Source organism: Lactuca sativa, chromosome 7 (genome assembly GCF_002870075.4).
Source record: "Lactuca sativa cultivar Salinas chromosome 7, Lsat_Salinas_v11, whole genome shotgun sequence".
Classification (NCBI taxonomy): domain Eukaryota; kingdom Viridiplantae; phylum Streptophyta; class Magnoliopsida; order Asterales; family Asteraceae; genus Lactuca; species Lactuca sativa.
In genome coordinates this window covers 10,908,747-10,929,289 of record NC_056629.2, presented here as the reverse complement: position 1 = coordinate 10,929,289, position 20,543 = coordinate 10,908,747, and the positions used below count along the sequence as shown (strand labels likewise).

At 39.0% G+C, this 20,543-nt stretch overlaps 1 protein-coding gene across 1 annotated transcript; it reads right to left on the bottom strand.

Annotated features, from left to right (window-relative positions):
* Window positions 1-10,643: 10,643 nt before the first annotated feature.
* Window positions 10,644-11,104, bottom strand: LOC122195159 (root meristem growth factor 10). Its single transcript, XM_042896708.1, has 2 exons — window positions 11,063-11,104; window positions 10,644-10,964 (listed from the first exon to the last, which is right to left on the bottom strand). The coding sequence occupies exons 1-2, from the start codon at window positions 11,102-11,104 to the stop codon at window positions 10,644-10,646; spliced, it is 363 nt and encodes a 120-aa protein (XP_042752642.1).
* Between the last annotated feature and the right edge of the window lie 9,439 nt (window positions 11,105-20,543).

Below are 20,543 nucleotides of genomic sequence, written 5' to 3'. Positions count from 1 at the left end.
ATATATTGACTTATATTAGCAGTTTATCATTAACTACTTTTTTTTATTGTAAATACTAAATTGGTTGAAAGAGAAAGCATAACTCAAATAACTCAAATGGACACTTTATAATAAAATTAAGGGTCTTACAACCCTTATATCCAACATTATGCAAATAATATGTTCTTTTAGACCTTTTGATAACTTTTTAACTTAACATTTGAGTAAATTAGAGTAAGAAGGGTTAATAAACCCTACATTCGTCTTCCTAATCCTAACCTAATTCATATAAATATAAAAAGAATTGAGTACTCTTAGTCTTGATGGCGATAAATCTTAACCAACATATAAAATCTATTCCAAGACATGTCTGACATCTTCTTCTTTCTTTATAAACCCTTACAATAAACTCTCTCCCATTACTTAAAAAAATGAATGAAAAATAAATAGGCAGGGCTTAATTTGGTGTCACATGTATGTCATATGCTTTTCTGTTCTCCCAAACATAATGGTCACTTGACTGGGTATGGCTAAACCCAAAGTGTTGGCTATTACGTTTTTCAAGTATGCAATTATATTTATGATATGTTCTAACTTTCATACCTTATGCAATCACATTTAACCTTTACAACAAGTATTTCCAAGTTCTTATAAGGTCTAAGTACAAAGAAACATCATCAAAAGGAACTCGTTACATATCTCAACCTAATTTAGGCAATATACTTTGGTTTTAAAGTCATTTCCATCAAGGCATAACCCAAAAACACAAGTATTCAATTCTACCAACAAGTACATCTTATAAACCAATATTTCATAACACTTAATTATGGTATATAATAATGGAAATACACATTCATTATGGACATAATATGTAGAGACTCCATTCTTTCGATTTGAGCAGTGTACTTTCAATTATGACATGTATTCTAACACTGTAACACCTAGAATCAGAAAGGCCAAGAAAGGAAAGGAAAACCCTAAGTCAAAAGGGGGTCAACTCGTCGAGTCCAAGCAATGACTCGACGAGTCGAAGCGGACTCCGTGTCGAAGATTAAGTGACCGACTCGGCAAGTTGGGAAGTGGACCCGACGAGTCTGGTCTAGGTTGGGAAAACCCTAATTCCGAGACTTGGTACCCTATTTAAGCATCTTATTCTCTTCCCTAGGGTTCATTACAGCCTCTCTCGTCCAGAAGCCCAAAACCCTAGCCACCCAACTTCATTTTTGGAGCTTTTGGTGAAGATTGAGGTCCATTGGAGTGGATTTTGAAGGCTTGGAAGAAAGGAGCAAGGAAGGAAGTGTAGATCCAGCCTTCATATCGTTTTGGCAACTGTTAGAAGGTAAAAAGTCTGGACCTTGAGCTTTCAATTGATAGATCCCCTTTCTAGTTTGCTTTTGGTCACATTTGGATCATTTCCAAGGTTAATCCGAGTATTAAACCCTTGAGGATGGATTTGGACAAAAGATCTGGAAACTCTTGAGCTTTAGGAGCTCAGAGTTGTTGGCTTTATCCAGCTAAGATCCCATTTCACGACCTAGGTTTTCTTTGAAGCTTGGATTAAGTGTTTTAGCCCCATAACACATTTCATGCACGTAAAGTTAGCAACTTTACGTGCAATGCTAGCATAAGGAGTGTAGATCTATGAGTTGGAGGTGTTCGGATGGACTGTAATCAACAAAATAGAGATGTCACATGATGGACTCATCGAGTCAGTTCATGGACTCGACGAGTCGGGCTGCAAACCCAAGCCCTTATGTTTATGAGTCGGATCAGTGAATGGGGTTAGAGAAGGGCTCATCCAGTCTGTGTCCATAATGGGCATGAAGATCATGGTACTTGACGAGTTCAAGGAGGAACTCGGCGAGTCCAAGGCAATCTCCTTAGCTTATGAAGATGGACTCGACGAGTTGTTCTACAACTCGAAGAGTCGGTTGAAGATGGTCCCGGATGTTAGTTGAAGGAGAACCTGTCGAGTTGTTGCTAGACTCGACGAGAAGAGTCGAGGTTGTTTTGGGATTTGAGGAGCATGGACTTGACGAGTTGGTAGAACAACTCGGCGAGTTGAGTCAACAGGAAGTTGACTCTGACAGTTGACTTTGAACTTGAGAAGGACCTTGACCAGAGTTGACTTAGTTGGCTTCTTGAGGATAGTTAGGCTAAGTGTTGTTACTGGAATTAGTCGCTCGAGGAGCTAGAGGAGCAATAATTCGGGGAGTTATCAGATAGCAGCCAGAGGGTTATCAGCAGAGTTCAACAATGCAGGTGGGCTTCCCTTTGTGTGAATGGGTCTACGGCCACAATGCCGACCCATTATGTTTATGTTCATGTTTATGCTTATGTATAGAAGGAAGACCCAAGGGTTAGCCCTAGGCACTTATTGATATATGTTTTGGGTTACGACCCGATGTTGGGCGAGGCCCGAGGAATGTTAGGATGCTAGAGGTATTTGTGATTCTTGCATGTGTCGATATGATAGGATCCGGACTGAGGGTCCGATGTCGGGGTAAGCCCTAAGTACGTTAGTTAATAGTATGCTTCCGGGCCGGGGGTCCGATGCCGGGGTGTTCCCGAGGAAGATTCTTATGTAGTGCGTTAGATTGTACTTGTTGTCTTCATGATAGTTGTATGTGCCTGGTAAGGAGATGAGTATGGGAGAGGTCCCGTATCTCACCACTAACTGAGTATGGATGGGGTTCCATATCTCGATATTAGCAGAGCAGGGGCGAGGCCCGTGATAGGAAGGATTTAAGTGTGGGCGAGGGCCTGTATCTCACTACTAATAGGAGTGTGGACGGGGCTCCACTACTTCAGTAGCAGACCAGGGGAGGGGCCCAAGTTAGGCGAGGCCTTAGAGCAGGGTATGGTTAGGGAATGTTTATGTATGTTTCAATATGCTATATAATCATATGTATGGGTATGGCGGGCGAGGCCCAGATTCAGGCAGGGCCTAAGGGAAACATATCTGTATACTGGACGGGGCTCGATGCCAGGTGGGACCTGATGCCAGGTGGGGCATGATGGAGGACGAGGTCCGATGGTAGGAGAGGCCCAATGCAGTGGGCGGGGGCCCAATATGTGGTTATGTGCTCAGAATTATGTATGGCTCAGTAGATATGTATGGTATGTGGTAGGTTGGGGAACTCACTAAGCTTCGTGCTTACGGTTTTCAGTTTTGGTTTTAGGTATTTCCGATAGCGGAATGAAGAGCTCGGGATGATCGCATGACACACACCAAGAAGTTTAGCTTGGGATGTTTACTCTGATAAAATGAATAAGTTTTTTGGAAAAGATACTCTGATTTTCCATATAACCCCTTTTTGTATGTTTGAATGACTTCATGCTATGGATTAGTAATGTTTTTAAAAGAAATTTTTGGTCATGATTTTCAGGATGTTACAAACACATACATGACTCCAAGTTTACAAACTTGCGACATGTACAAACCTGCCGTTAACATATTCCTACTTTTAACTGTGCATGATTAGCAATATAAAACCTTTTTGTTGGACAAAACCATGAAAATATGAAAGAATGAAGATATTGAGAATTCTTAATGTAGAAAAAATGTGAAGCCATCAATTTATACTAATGATGCTTTCTTGTAGCGTTATCTAAAAGATAACCCAAATCATGTATATCATTTTAGTCTACTACTTATGTACCAACATGTACTATACTATCCAAGTATATATTTACTTCCTGAACCTTGTCCCTATCCCCTTTCATTCACTTTATTTGACGTGGAAAACCAAAATCCCATTTCATGAGTTAATACATTTCTTAGGCCTACAAGCCCAAAATACCACAACAAGAAGCTTCAAATCATATGGAGATGTTTCAAATCAACTTTCAAAATCTTGATAGGTTCGAATGATCTCGTTACTTGTAACATGCTTCTTCCCATCTATCTACCCCTTAAATTAAATGAAGGAATTTCTTTTAAGTTTAAATCACAATATGATCCTCATCATATAGCAAAATGTTTTTCTTATATCTTCCTAGAAACTCCTTGTCTCACATGTACTCCTTATGGACCTTGAATTCCACATTTGCCTTTCCTATTGATTGCATATAGCTTCCATCATAGTTTCATCATTCATGTCTCCCTAAACATTGTTTTTGAGTACTTGGCTCTTCCATTCAACACTTTATCAGTTTAACTTCTCATGCAACATACTTTATTACTTTCTATTTCTTGTTCATTCCTTATGTATACATAACCAACTTCTATATCAATTGATTCATGTGTTCTTTAGTCACATTTAAGTGACCTATATTGCTCTGAGTCAAAGTTCTATTCCCTATATAAACTCATAACAAAACATCTCATTATGATAAGTCTATCTTCTCTTTGTATGGTTTTCAAATCCGCATTAGAATCAATACTCAAACCTAGCACTCAATTGTACTTGAGTGTTCTTGATCAATATCATTACGTTTCACAACTTGGAAGTTGGAAATCATATATCCTAAGTTCACTTGTAACGTCCCGAATTTCAAGAAAAAAATTTCATTTTTATTTGTTCAAAGCATAAGTTATATTACATATTAGTTATAAAAGAGAGTTTTAGCGGAAATATTAAAATATTTGATTAATTTATTCGACGCCAGTACAGTCATGCGTGAGCGTATCCTCGGTCCGAAGAACAACCTGAAAAGCCGTTAATCAACAACTGTAAGCTGAGGCTTAATGAATTCCCCCAAGATACCATATACCATAATATATATACAATGCATACACATAATGGCCTTCTGCATAAAGCCGGTTCTCCCCTTTTTGACTTCAACGTAAATATGGTCTGCACATTGGCCTTCAGCATAATGTTGGTCCGCCCGAGTATATTGGCTTTCAACATAAATATGGTCCGCCCTCAACTCCCATATATATATATATATATATATATATATATATATATATATATATATATATATATATATATATATATATATGAATACTCATTTAATAGGAAAATGGTTTAACATGATAGAGTACAAACTAAGCTAGTCTAGTGGCCTGACTTCGTACTACTTGGTATGTATATCCTAATATACAAAGGTTATATACTAGAGTATACAATATAGTCTCTAACGAGGATTTACCTACAATAATATAGTTCGTTAGTCTCTATAAGAATCTTGTAATTAAAGGCCAGATCCTCCACTAATTTTAATGAATACTGAGAGTTCTATCAAATAAGGATCAATCATGCAGGCAATTGAGAGGCATAACCATTTCAGTGTATAACCTTTCTGAAATCTAACAATCAAGCCAACGTGATCATTCTAGTCACCTCTCCCATAAGTAGATCAATCAATATTATGTCTGGAATTACTGTTAATTCTTATTTGCATATTCATAACAACGACTATAAATATAAATACAAGTTACACTTAAAGCATACTAAGTGTAGTCTGACTTACAGAGAGTTCTTAGCAAAACCTGAGAATTATGGGGGAAGAAATCTGATCTGAGAGCTTCTATTTGTCGGCTATTTGAGACCCCAAGGCCTCACTATAATATCTGAGAACTCGGGAGTAAAGGGAGTAAGAGCTATGAAAAGTTCTAGGGAGAATGTGTTTTAAGTGTGTGAGAAATAGACTGAAACTCACTGGTATTTATAGCTAAAAACTGAGGGTGTGCCACGCACCCTGTCTGGGCATGTTGCACACAGTATATGAGAGGGTGATGTGGCTGTCCTGGATGGTGACATGTGGTGAAATTCTACTGGAGTGTCAGGGCGTACCGCGCCTGCTGTCTGTGCGCGCAAAATATCATATTTTCTTCAAAAATTAAGATCTTCGTATGGCCTTCGTTTTCGATACATTTTATATCCACATATAACTATTGATGAGATATACAACTTTTGTTTAGAATCCGTCGTTTAGTTTTCAATTTATTTTTAAAGTTATATATTTACAGGCTTAGACTATTAAAGTCCGTATAAAAATCATAAGTCTCTCATACGACATCTGTTCTTAACTGTCTCTTTATCGACGAATAGGTATGAACGAGATCTTCAACTCTCGTTTAGATTGTATTTCCTAAAAATCAACCAATTTTAATCTAAGTTTCTATGTCGCACACTGCGACGTTGAAACTTCTAAAAATCATAACTTCCTCATGCGAAGTCACACACGTTCTTGGTTTTATGACTACTACGACTTGCATTTTGATTTCTTAGGCTAATAAGTAATATATTTCTATTTTGAATTTCTAATAATCTTTTTACATTACAATCTACGGTAATGGTAAAAATGGGGTGTTAACATCATTCATGTCACTCATAATTCCAAGCACCACGTGTTGATCTTACTCAAACTCTAGAGTGTTGTGAGTTCTTGTAACATCACATTGTCACACTTATGTATCCTTCTTACTATCTACCCCTTAAAAGAAATGAAGGAATTTCTTTTAAAGTCAAAATCACCCTATGATTCTCACACTGAAGTAGTTCGTCTTTTTGACTCATCCATGAAAATTTCTAAAATTTCCTTTGATCACCATTGTCTTCTTGACAATCATTTTTAACAAATTTCAGTGTTCATTCTTGTTCTCACCTTGTTAGTACTATAAGATCTTTGATATTCAATTTGCATTCTTCGATATTCCATCATGTGAAATCGTCTTCCTTATTTATTGACCATAGGAAATCTTCCAAACAAATTTCCTCCATTATCAAGTTATCACCTCTTGCAGTGTTAGTCCTCCTGATGCCCTCATCATATTCTCCACGTAATATTAACACTTTATCACCAATCACAGAACATGTACGCAGTGCTTACAAAGTTCCTCCCCTTAAACTGTTCATTATGGTAGTCTAGTACCCTAGGGTAAGATACTCTCATGGACTTATCATTGTCACTTTTAGTTTATATTATTTTCATGTAACAAGATGATATTCGTATCGGGTGTCTTACTTTTAGGCTGGAGAAATACCTTCAGGTATCTTTCAACATTCTTCTTTCCTTGTGACGACTTCACTTTCCATTCTAGTACATTAGGTTAATGCACCATAACTCATCTTTACTAGGGTGCCACTATCATAATGACACCCTTGTTCCACAATTACCATCACACTTAACACTTGATAATATTGTCATCTAGTTCCTAACTCCTTAGGATCCCAAAAGATCTAATTGATTCAATAATATTGTGTTCCTTCCTAAGTTGTCTCATTCACGCTTTCTTGTACTATCTTGCTTTCATCATCATATCTCTATTTCTCCAATTAGGTCATTGGGTGACCTTCCAGTGTTGTCAATCATATCCTAATATTTCTTTCATCTAAGGATGAAATTCATGATTCCATTCCATTATTTCCTCAATCAACTTGCGTAACTTGAAGGTTCTATTGGTTGGTATTAGACTTTTATATTTATCTGTTAAAAATGCATTTACAGTATCCGTAAGTACAAGGTTTACCATCAACGTTTGTTTTATCAAAAGACATCCTTATGCAACACAGAGTGTAGACCCAATAAAATATACTCCCCTTACTGGGATACACATTTCTTTCAATCATAATATTCTTAATATAACCACACATGAAACCATTTTGATATCCTTTATAAAATCACAAACTAGGTTTGGTTTATTCAATCTTTTTATCACAAATTCCTTTTGCACCCTTTTATCGAAACCAACATTAAAGCAGTCGAGATGCATCAATGACACCCCATAAAGAAAATAGACACTCACTTTTCCTCTTTCTTCAAGTCTTTAATGCTTTCTTCATTAATCCTCATCAGTCTTGAACCGGATGACCCTGATATCATTATGTTGAAGATAACCATAAAAACACGAACGAATGAATGTAAGGAGAATTCTTTATGTAGAAAAAAAAACATAGAGTCTTCTATTAATATTACTACACACGTTTATAAACTAGATGATCATATATATTAATATTAAGAATATAATCGTCAAATCACATTTATGACAGTTATATCCAACATCTTACCAACACAATGGTTCACATAATAAGTAATACTTAAGAGTTGTTTAGCTTATAATTCTAACACTTATCTATATTAATACCATATGTGTACGTCCCATTTATTCATTTATGCAGTGTAATTATTCCAAAGCAATATGTCCATTTTCCTAACACCCCTTCATTTATAAGAACACATTTGTCCATGACTTATTCATAGCATTCCCATGCACCCTGGGTGTTACACACTTGGCAATCATCTAGTTGAATGGATAATTGCATTGGTAACGACACTTCCAACATTATATATGCCTTCGGATCTTACCCTAATAAATAAGAATAATTTTTCTACATGTCATATTTTTCTTCATTTTGACACTTGTCATTTTCTAGATTTTTTATTGAATCTTCCTACCTAATAAAATAATATTTTTATTCTCATTTTGACATGTTGTCATCTTATTAGGCCTCTTAATTAATGCATATTTTATTCTCCTTTTGCCATGTGTCACCATATTATATGTCCTAATTATTTCATGCCATTTGTAACCTATTGATTTTTCTTTTCAAATTTCCCATTTTAAATTTCCCACTCTAATTACATTAAATTAATAACATTATAATAAATATTAAAATAAACTTAATACAATTTGTAAAGTGATATAATTTCACATATTTATTTAATAATTTTTAATTTTTATTTTAAAAGTTTAATTAATTGTATAACCGTGGTTCCCACGGGTTATAAACTAGTTATTTAATATCCACTTGTCATTTTTATAGTTTTTTTTTATATTTAAATTCTACCTATTAAATGTCACCTTATATTAATTAATTTTATTAATATATTAATTAATGTTCATAATAACTTTCTATTTGTGAATTCATCTTTTTATTATATATTAATTTATGTATGTTTATATTAATATAGATAGTACATTCCATTTATAAATTCATATTAATTAATTTTATTAGTATAGATTAATTAAGACTAAATTACATAAATGATCAATATGGTTTACCAAATATCTCAAACTCAGTCATTACTTATTTTTTTTGAACATGGTCCTTATGGTTATCAAAACTTACATGAATGGTCTTTTATTGCCCACGTCGTTACTTTTGATCATTTTAGTAAACCCATGTAATACACTGATCTTATGCCTAATGGTTTGATAAATACATGTCACTTAGTAATTAGAAGGCAAAGAAAACCCTAATTAACAAACTTCCAATATCTCTTAGAATTTGCTCGATCTAATTAAATAACAAGTAATTAAGTGCATGCAATAGAAATATAAATATATAACTAGGGTTGGCGGTTGTCGTATTGATGAAATTACTTTTCATGTTTCTCTAATTGGTCAACTAAAACATTAAGGTGTTGTTTGTTTTGAAGTGGTTAAATGTCTTTTGTTTTTTTTCAAGTTTGCGGAAGAAGACATGCACTTGCGAAACGTCTATCCGCCAGAAAGGAAAAATGCTCAAAAAGTATTTTTGTAGAAAAACAAACGTGGCCTAAATGAATCAAGATATTACTCTTTTCATTCCATAAACACGATATCCTTTTTTATTCTCTAGTTACTTCAAGAAAGCTACATTACTATTAATGGTTCATATAATATTCTTTGAAAATGACACAATAGAAATATTATTATAATATTAATTAAACTGGTGTTAATAGTAATAGTTAAAATACAAATACATCAAGTATTAATACAAACCAAAAAGTTTTTGATCGTATTTTTGAAGTGGTGTTTCTTTCGGTCAAAAGATGGTTTAAGAATTAAGTTATATCAAGATTAGATGTAATCATTGTATATATAACTGTTACTATTGAAAAAAGGAATAATATATTAATTTTGAAAGTATATGATAAAATAAAATATCTTGTTAATACGTAACAATTTCAGAAAGAAAGTTATTATAAACTTTAAGAGGACGATAATATTAATTTCCCAATTAATCCTCCCATTTGTTGTATGACTTTATTAATAAAAGATGCATTGATTTCTTGCCGTGCCAAAAAATGTAAAAGACGCATTGATTTTAATTTTAAACTGAAACGCAAAACAAATTAATAAAATACGAAGGATTCAAAGAGAGATGTAATCACAGCGTAGAACTTTTACGTCTGAAAACAACTTTGGCTTAACAAGAATATGGCTAGTCCTAAATGTGTGAATGTTCTAAATGTATGAATTGTCAATTAATCGATACTTGACTCAGCCATTGATCTATTGATTATGAGTTGAAACGTAAGGATCGAACGACAGAAAAATCTATAATTAAGTGATTATTAACCAGTGCGATGCAAATATTGCGCCTCCGAGATATAGTGCCCGATGACTTGAAAAAAAAATATAACGAAGGAAGAACAAGATTCATATGATTAATAATATAATATGCTTCAAAATTTCTCCAAAACTCATATGCATGTTCAATGTACATTTAATTAAGAAAGGCCTATCCCTTACATAACATATATTGAACTTTTTTTTTATTTTTCCTGTAAATATTTTTAGGTTGATTATACTTTCAAGGAAAGCTGGTATATATTGATCAAAAACTAAAACCCTAACTTAAACATGTTTTCAGATTGATAACTTTGCTACTAATATCATATATTTGTATCCTCTAAGATCTAAATAGAAGAAAACTCCTTTTTTCCCTTTGTAGTTCATAAGTAAGATAAGGAAAGTAACATGAAAGCATGCGAACCAATCTAAATTAGTTGTGACTAGGAGGGTGTGTCTTTGGTGGAGAATAATCAAGATTAAAACCAGGTTGATGATGTATCCGCTTGTTTCTAGGAGGGATTCGAAAAATGGCAGTAGTATGTGATTTAGGATGATGTTGATGACGATGACGAACCTGTTCTTCTTGGACCTTCTTTAACATTTGGTCCTTGTTCACGACTTTCCTGTTCTGTGATTTGGAGTCTGTTTTCATGTGATGATCATTACCAACCTTACAGCTGTGATCCTTTCTCTTTTTCGTCATTTTGAGGTTCAAATGATCAGGAACTGTGAGTAGATCGTTCTCAAAACCCTAAAAGAGTTCAAAAATACGGTCACAAAAAAGATCGATGTACAGTTAATTAACATGAGGACCAAAGAAGAAGAAAGAGTTGGTCATGGTAAGCTGACCTTGATGGTGGAATCGCTGAGAAGCTTTGCATTGTCATCCATGGCCAAACTATCACTACTAGGATGTCGACCAGTACATTCATGTGAAAGACACAGAAATAAAATAAGAATACATGATGATGATAGTAACATTCTTGGCATCCTCATTAAATGAGAGAAGATCATTAATATCATCAAGCCAACAAAATATTTGTGGTGTCCGAGGAAGATGAATTTGGTGATACTTGTATAAGATGGAAATCAAAGCATTAAATGCGATATGATATATCCATGGCAGGCATTTATTATTTATTCATCATGGAATGTAAACAAGAAATATTTGCTTTGAAGAACATGCAATGTATGAAGATGGAAATATAAAAGGAGTATGGTTAGCCTCCTTTTCTCCTTTTCGTGTCTCCTGTTTTTCTTTTCTCTCTCTCTCTCTCTCTCTCTCTCTCTCTCTCTCTCTCATATATTACACACACACACACACACACACACATATATATATATATATATATATATATATATATATATATATATATATATATATATATATATATATATATATATATATATATATATATATATATAGGGTTAGGTTATTTTATTTTCACTATGTATTGTGTGCATTTATGACTGATTGTGGACCAATCATTTTAGTTATTTTAAGAAAGTAATTAATGCATATTACATGTTGAAGATATAATAAGTATTAATTACATCTTCAGCATTTAATAAGCATTAATTACTTTCTTAAAATAACTAAAATGATTGGTGCAGAATCAATCATACAGACACACAATAGATAGTGAAAACATTTGAACCTATATATATATATATATATATATATATATATATATATATATATATATATATATATAAAAGTTCAAGTAAAAACTCTAAATAAAATACAAATTTTGTATATGTGTAGTATTATAATAAATTCTCATATCCTACCCATTCTCACATCTACAAATTCGAACATCTCCCTACTTTCAGTTCACTAAAGGAAAAGCTTACTGGTGGGGTGAACTACCTCGATTGGATGCATAACCTTAGGATAACCCTAAGGTACGATAATAGTGAGTATGTCCTCGATGATCGCCTCTATGTGCTCGGATCTCCAAAAGACTATCAAGAACACTTGGGCATATGAGATGAACTTGCAGTTGGCTGAAATGTTTCTACGAAGGGAAAGGCAAGAACGTTTTGAGGTAGTGAGATCCCTAACGTCATGTAATATTAAGGAAGGAGGTTCGGTATGTGCTCATGGTCAACAAATGAAGAGCTACATGAACTGAGTTGAGAATCTTGATGTTGTCTTTGACAAGAACCTAGTTGTGGATCTTGTGCTTGGCTCTCTCCCTAGTTTATATGATAATTTCATAATGACTTATCATCTGAATAATATGGACAAAACATTATGAAACTCTACAACCTAGTCTAAACTGTAGAAGCTGGACTGAAGAAAGCTACAATCAACTCTCATGCCACAGTACTTGCCATTCAGGATAGTGGTGGAAAGTAAAGAAAATGTTCCAATCCCAAATGCAAGGGTAAGGCTCCAGATGCACCTTATCATCAACACGACAGAGAGGGTGGGGGGGGGGGGTAGGAGGAAAAGGTGAATCCTTTGTTCCACCAGTCAATGTGTAACGACCTCAAAATTTCGACAAATTTAAACTTTTCAAAATGATCATTTTACTAATAAAATGTTTATGAAAATAGTGTTCTAAAAAATTATTTGAAAAACAGAGTTTCCCAAGATCCAATCTGTTGTAAAACCAAGGATGTGTACGGTCATGCATTCGCCTTGCCAAAATCATCTGAAACACCTGAAACAATAAACTAAAACCGTAAGTACAAAGCTTAGTGAGTTTCCCCCAAAATACCACCACACAAAACAAAACATAAACGCAAACACTCACGCTTGGCCCAATCAACCTCGAAATGCAATACCAGGCATGTCCAGATGGGCCTAATCATCCTCGGGATGGAATACCCTCGTATCATAAGCATAATGGGCCAATCAGCCTCGGGCTGGAATACCAATATGTCAGGTCCAATCAACCATCAGGTTGGAATACCCAGGGTTTGCTGGCCTATCGCCTCAACCCTACCGCTCCTCCCAAGCATCCGTGCCTATGGCTTACAGCTGGTCTGCACCGGGTATCTGGGCCTACCGCAGAAAGCAGGACCATCTTAACCCAACCAAACACAATATGTCGACCTTTAAACAATCATGATCAAGTAGGCACATAATACAAGCAACAAAAATCATACAACTCACTACTACCTACTAATCTCTAACCATATACAGTCCCACTTCCAGCTAACCCCCAGAGAATGCGTAACCATAAGTAGCCAGAGGTGAGACAGCTACCCGAACCGATAGTCCTACTCTAGAGCCACAACCAAACAGGGAATAGGCAAGAGAGCCTAGACCAAGAGTTCTCAGGCTATCCTACATAACCACCGAAAGTCCTTAAGGGCACTCCATAGATGATAACCAGCAAGCACAAATAATATACAATTCTACAAGTTATTACCACAAAGCAACAAACTCCATACCAGGAGACAGATCTAACTGATCACTACAACATATCAGCATACTCAATACCATAACATGAATCTAGCAGATCACTACAGCATAACAACATACTCAATACCAGAACATAGATCTAATAGATCACTACAACATAACAACATACGAAATATCAACAATCCAAGGAATGCATAACTGTATATACTTAGAGGTGAGATAGTCACCCGGACAGGTGATCCTACTCTAAAACCACAACCAAACAAGGAACATGTAAGAGAGCTTAGATCAAGAGTCCTTAGTCTATCCTACATGACTATATACAGTCGCTAAGGCATCCCTCTACTAGCAGATAATCAATAATAATGGGCCGGCATTGGTGACTTTGACCCACGAGTACAGTGAGGCGAAACTCACCTCGATGTGCGTGCAAAAACCCCTGTAGCAATGAAGGACTCTACCAACTTCAACTCACTTCTAATCACCTACAAGAAGATACTTGAGTCAATACTCTATCATAGGTGATAGTCACATGCAACAATAACCACTTCACATGGAATGACGATTAGGGTTTCACATAAAATGACAATTATGGTTTCAAATGAAATGACGATTAGGGTTTCACATGAAATGACGATTAGGGTTTCACATGAAATGACGATTAGGATTAAGTAATTAAACCATTAAGGACTTAATCACTTAAGGGTATGATTGATGAAGGTTTGACTTAGTCGTTTTTTGTTGAAATAATAATCCAGTCAATAGCCCAAATACGCGCCATATTATTGCTCTAATCCCGCCCAAAAAGGCATCACCATAATAAAACTAACTGATCCCATGTTGAACTGAACCACACTCTTACTCTGCTTCAACAGTCCAGCTGAGCTACACACTATCAACATTGGGGCTTACCTCCGATTAGACGATAAAAGACAAAGAAACCCTCAACCTGAGCTCCTAACACCCTAGGGTATAAGCACAAGAACGCCCTACATATGCCATCACCACCAAGACTAATATGAATCGAATGGGATGTCCAACAGCTGACGATGATCTTGTTGTGAAACCGACCTAGCAGAAGTCTGAAACTTGGAGAAATCTTGTTGAAACCGAATTAGTTTGTAAAAAGGTTGGGTCCCTCCGTATGTGCATTGGTTATGGATAGATGTACAAAGTCACCATCAAGAAAAAATATACTCTACGAAGAATAGATGACTTATTTGATCATTTTGTTGGAGCATTTTTTTCCAAGATCGATCTACGCTCTAGGTATCACCTGATACGTGTTAGAGAAGAGGATGTACCTAAGACTAAATTTCACACTTGTTATGGGCATTATGAGTTTGTAGTAATGTCCTTTGGCATGAAGAATGCTCCCTCAACCTCTATGGATTTGATGAAAAGATTATACATGCCCATGGTAGATAAATCAGTGAAAATGTTCATAGCCGATATTCTGGAGTATTTGAAGACCTATGAGGAACACGAGGAACCTTTGAGGGAATTACTGGAGACCCTAAGGCATAAAAAGTTTTATGGAAAGTTCAAGAAGTGTGATTTGTGGTTATGGGATGTTTAGTTCCTTTTTCATCTTATCAACCAATAAGGGATTTTTGTTGATCTAGCCAAAGTGGAGGCCGTTTTGAATTGGAGGTTGCAAAAACTCCCATCGAGATCATGAGTTTTCTTAGTTTAGCTGGCATTACCATTGGTTCATTCAGGATTTCTCAAAAATAATAGTTCCTTTGAAAAGTTGACAAAGAAGGTGTAACGACCCAATTTTCAAGTCCAAAAATTTCGTTTTAAAACATTACTTTAGAAAACATTAATAATTAAAAACATTGTTTGATCAACCATAACACAACGTAAACCATGTCTAAAAGCCAAGTCATACAACCAATCAAAATCAGAGTATAAATCCCAGAGAATCTCGTAAATGCGGAAACCAGAGAGTGTGTGTGTGACATGCTGCTACCGCGCCGACTCCTTTCCCCTAGCTGAGGAGGTACCTGATACCAACACTGAAAACCGTAAGCACGAAGCTTAGTGAGTTCCCCCACTGTACCACATACCATATAATCACATAACATACACATATTGTCAGGCATATCTGGGTGCCCAACCTACCCCTTTGGCCCTCTCGACCGGACATTGCCTAGCATATCTGGGTGTTGGCCTCTCCTTCGGTCCTCTCGACCGGATACTGGGGAACTATTTCTCCCCTCTACTACTACTACATAACATGTATCGCAATATCAGTGTCTATCTAACATGGCTGGGTATGACTACCCCTACGGCCCTACCGACCGGATATCTCGGGGACTATCTCCCCTTGCTGTTAATAGCACATAGCATCATATCATACTAGCACATAAACGCAACACAGGTAGTAGTAATCCTTAGATGAATATCACAGAGACAATCATCTACATACAACTCCTATTGGTGGGCCGGCATTGTGGCCGTAGACCCACTGCTACTGGAAGGTAACTCACCTCGAAGTAGCTGCTGATCTGATCGGGAACTGACTGCCTACTGCTGCTGCTGCTGCTCCGGAAATCCTCCGGCTGCAATTCCCACAACATACTCAATCAAACACTGCTAACTGTCCTTTGGGTAAAATGACCATTTTACCCCTGATCATGACCTAAGTCAAAGTCAGAGTCAACTTTTAGTTTACCCGACTCGCCGAGTTGACTTTCCAACTCGTCGAGTCCCTACCCAAACGATTGTCCTGAATCCCGTTTCTACTCGTCGAGTTCTCCTTCTAAGCTGATATTCAAGTCCTTTAACCTACTCGCCGAGTTGTATGAACAACTCGTCGAGTTCATCTTCATCCGATGAACACTTATGCTAAGACTCACCGAGTTGTATGAACAACTCTCCGAGTTTGTTCTTGATCTAAGGAGATTGCCTTGAACTCGCCGAGTCAGGGCATTGACTCACCGAGTTCCTCCATAGATGAGTTCAGCTTCTGACCTACTGAGTCACACCCCGTGACTCACTGCTCACTCGACACTGCGAAACGGGGACAAACTCGGAGACTCGCGAACAGACTCGCCGAGTCACATGAACGACTCGCCGAGTCGTTGCCATGCACTCACTAAATACATAGATCTGCTCGATTCCAGTCCATGCCATCCACAGATCTGGACTCCTAGAACACGAATCACACGTAAAGTTTCCAACTTTACGTGTAGATATTCACCAATATGGATTTTAGGGTTCAATATGTACCCAAAAGGGTAGATCTAGGGTCTTCATGCAATAAGGGTCCATAAAGGCAACAGATCTGAGCTCCTGGAGCTCAACCATGTCTAGATCTAAGGGCCAATCAGCTTATTACGGAATAATTTGCACATACAAACTTGGGGAATGGCTCAAGAATGACTTAAATGAAGTAATGAGCATAGAAACAGGGGGAAAACGGATTATACCTCAAAGGAACTGCTGAAGGAGAACAAAGATGCCTGGATTCCTTCCCTTCCTCTTGATCTACTTCCCCTTTTTCCTCAATACCTTCAAGAACACACAACAATGGCTTCAAACTCTCAATGAACAAGCTTAGAACGAGGGTTGGGAGCTCTGGGAGGTGAATGGGGGCTGGCTTGGGGCAGATATGTTGCTTAAATAGGATGCAAACCCCTGACACTTAGGGTTTCATCCAACAGCTGTGACTCGCCGAGTCCAGGATATGGACTCGTCGAGTCGCCAACTTAAACGTATCCTGGGTCCCGCGTCTACTCGGCGAGTCGGACCTATGACTCGCCGAGTCCAAGGCTAAAAAGAAGAGAAATACTCAAATAAGATTTACGTACCAGGAACCAGGTGCTATAAATCTCCCCCACTTATTTTAGACTTCGTCCTCGAAGTCTGCTGCTCGATCCTGAAATAGCTCGGGATAATGCTCCATCATCTCGTCCACCGGCTCCCAAGTCCATTCCGAACCCTTGCGGTGCTGCCATTGCACCTTCACTAGCTCCACCCTCTTGTTTCTCAAATCCTTCGACTTCCTGTCAAAGATTGCGACTGGGCGCTCAATGTAATTCAGACTGTCATCAACCTAAATATCCTCCAAAGGTACAACTGCTGAATCGTCCACTAGGCACTTCCGCAGCTGAGAAACATGGAAAGTGCTGTGGATCTGGCTGAGCTCGGCTGGCAGATCCAGCCTATACGCCACCTTGCCCACCCGGGCTACGACCCTGAACGGTCCAATGAATCTCAGGCCCAACTTGCCCCGCTTCCTGAATTGAATGACGCCTTTCCAAGGCGACACCTTCAGGAGAACCATATTCCCGACTTGGAACTCCAATTCGAATCGAGGCTTGTCGGCGTAACACTTCTGCCGACTCTGAGCAGTCTGAAGCCTGCTCCGGACCTGCTGGATCCGCTCGGTCGTCTTGAGCACCACTTCGGTGCTCCCCATGACTCTTTGACCAACTTCACCCCAGCATATCGGGGTCCTGCACCTTCGTCCGTACAACATCTCAAATGGGGGACGGTCGATACTCGTGTGATAGCTGTTGTTGTAGGAGAACTCGGCCAGAGGAAGATAGGTATCCCAGCTACCACCGAAGTCTAGCATGCACGCCCGTAACATATCCTCCAGAGTCTGGATGGTCCGCTCGCTCTGACCATCCATCTGCGGGTGAAAGGCGGTGCTAAAATGCAAATGAGTGCCCAACTCGTCATGAAATCTCTTCCAAAATCTAGAAGTAAAACGCACATCCCTGTCCGAGATCACCGATACCGGCACCCCGTGCCGCGCCACGATCTCCCTGATATAGATGTCGACCAATTTCTCGGCCAATATGCTCTCCTGAACCGGAATAAAATGAGCACTCTTGGTCAATCTATCCACGATGACCCAAATCGAGTCCACTCCACGCGTGGTCCTGGGAAGCTTCGTGATAAAATCCATCGTGATATCTTCCCATTTCCACAGTGGAATATCCAACGGCTGCATCTTGCCATGTGGTCTCTGATGTTCGGCCTTGACCTTCCTGCAGGTCAAACACCGCTCCACGTACCATGCCACATCCCGCTTCATGCAGGGCCACCAATAATCTAGACGAAGATCCCTATACATCTTCGTCGCCCCGGGATGAATAAAGAATCGGGACTTGTGCGCCTCTTCCATCAAAATCTGGCGCACACCTCCGTGATACGGCACCCACACCCTACGGTGTAATGTCAATAGTCCTCGGCTATCATAATCAAAGGAGGAAACCTGACCCACCACACGCTCGGTCTTCCGATGTTCCTCCTTGATAGCCTCCTGTTGGGCCTCCCGAATCTGCTCCAACAAGGGAGTCACTACGGTCATCCTCATGCACAAATCCCTGATCGGCGCCGCCTTGCGGCTAAGCGCATCGACCACCACGTTGGCCTTCCCCGGATGATAAAGGATTTCACAATCATAATCCTTTACCACGTCCAACCACCGACGCTGCCTCATGTTCAGATTTGGCTGATCCATGAGGTACCTCAAACTCTTGTGGTCCGTGTAGATGGTACATCGAACCCCGTAGAGGTAATGCCGCCAAATCTTGAGGGCAAAGACCACCGCCCCCAACTCCAAATCATGTGTCGGGTAGTTCGCCTCGTGAGGCTTGAGCTGCCTCGAAGCGTAGGCAATGACATGCCCCCTCTGCATCAGTACCGCGCCCAACTCTGAAATGGACGCGTCGCAGTATACCACAAAATCCTCTACGTCCTCTGGCAGGGCTAAGATTGGCGCCTCGCATAGTCTTTTCCTCAGCGTCTCAAATGCAGCCTGTTGCTCGGGTCCTCACCGAAAGACCACGGCTTTCTTCGTCAGCCGCGTCAGGGGTACAGCTATCTTGGAGAAATCCTGAATAAATCTCCGATAGTAACCTGCTAATCCTAGGAAACTCCGAATCTCAGATGGAGACTTCAGAACCTCCCATCTCATCACAGCCTCGACCTTGGCCGGATCGACCAGAATCCCGTTCTGGTTGTCGAGGTGTCCAAGAAATTGCACCTCGCGCAACCAGAACTCACATTTGGAGAACTTGGCATACAAGCTCTCCCTCCTCAGGGTCTCCAACACCTCCCTCAGATGTTACTCATGCTCCTCCTGAGTCTTGGAATAAATCAAGATATCATCGATAAAGACTATCACAGACCAATCCAGCATCGGTCTGCATACGCGGTTCATGAGGTCCATGAACGCGGCAGGAGCATTGGTGAGCCCAAACGGCATCACCACAAACTCATAGTAGCCATAGCAAGTCCGAAACGTGGTCTTCTGCGTATCCTCCTCCCTGACTCTCATCTGATGATAACCCGAATGCAAATCAATCTTGGAGAACCAAGATGCTCCCTGAAGCTAATCAAAGAGGTCATCAATCCTCGGAAGCGGGTAACGGTTCTTCACCGTTACCTTATTCAGCTCCCGGTAATCTATACACATCCGATGCGACCCATCCTTCTTTTTCACAAATAGGATCGGGGCTCCCCAAGGCGAACTACTCGGACGAATAAATCCCTTGTCTAACAGCTCCAGCAGCTGCGTAGACAACTCCTACATCTCGGGAGGAGCCAACCGATACGGGGCTTTGGCTATCGGAGCCGCACCAGGAACAAGGTCAATCCTGAACTCCACCTGTCGTTCCGGAGGTATCCCAGGTAGCTCCTCCGGGAAAACATCTGCAAAATCTCGAACCACCGGAACGTCGCTCACTGTCGCCTTACCCACCTCCCGGGTATCCATCACATACGCGACATATCATGTGCATCCCTGCTGAAGATAGCGCCTATCCCTCGCTGCTGAACACACAGTGGGTCCACCCTGCGGCCTCTCGCCATGAATCACTAACTCCCCCCCGCTTGGGGTCCTGACCCGCACTAACCGCTGCGCGCAATCTATCACTGCCCCATTAGGGCTCAACCAATCCATGCCAATAATCACCTTGTTCCCGCGCAACG

Coding starts and splice junctions, on each gene's coding strand:
- LOC122195159 (XM_042896708.1), bottom strand. CDS start 11,104: ATGGATGACAATGCAAAGCTTCTCAGCGATTCCACCATCAAG. Junction 10,965..11,062: donor TCAGCGATTCCACCATCAAG/GTCAGCTTACCA, acceptor GAACTCTTTTAG/GGTTTTGAGAACGATCTACT.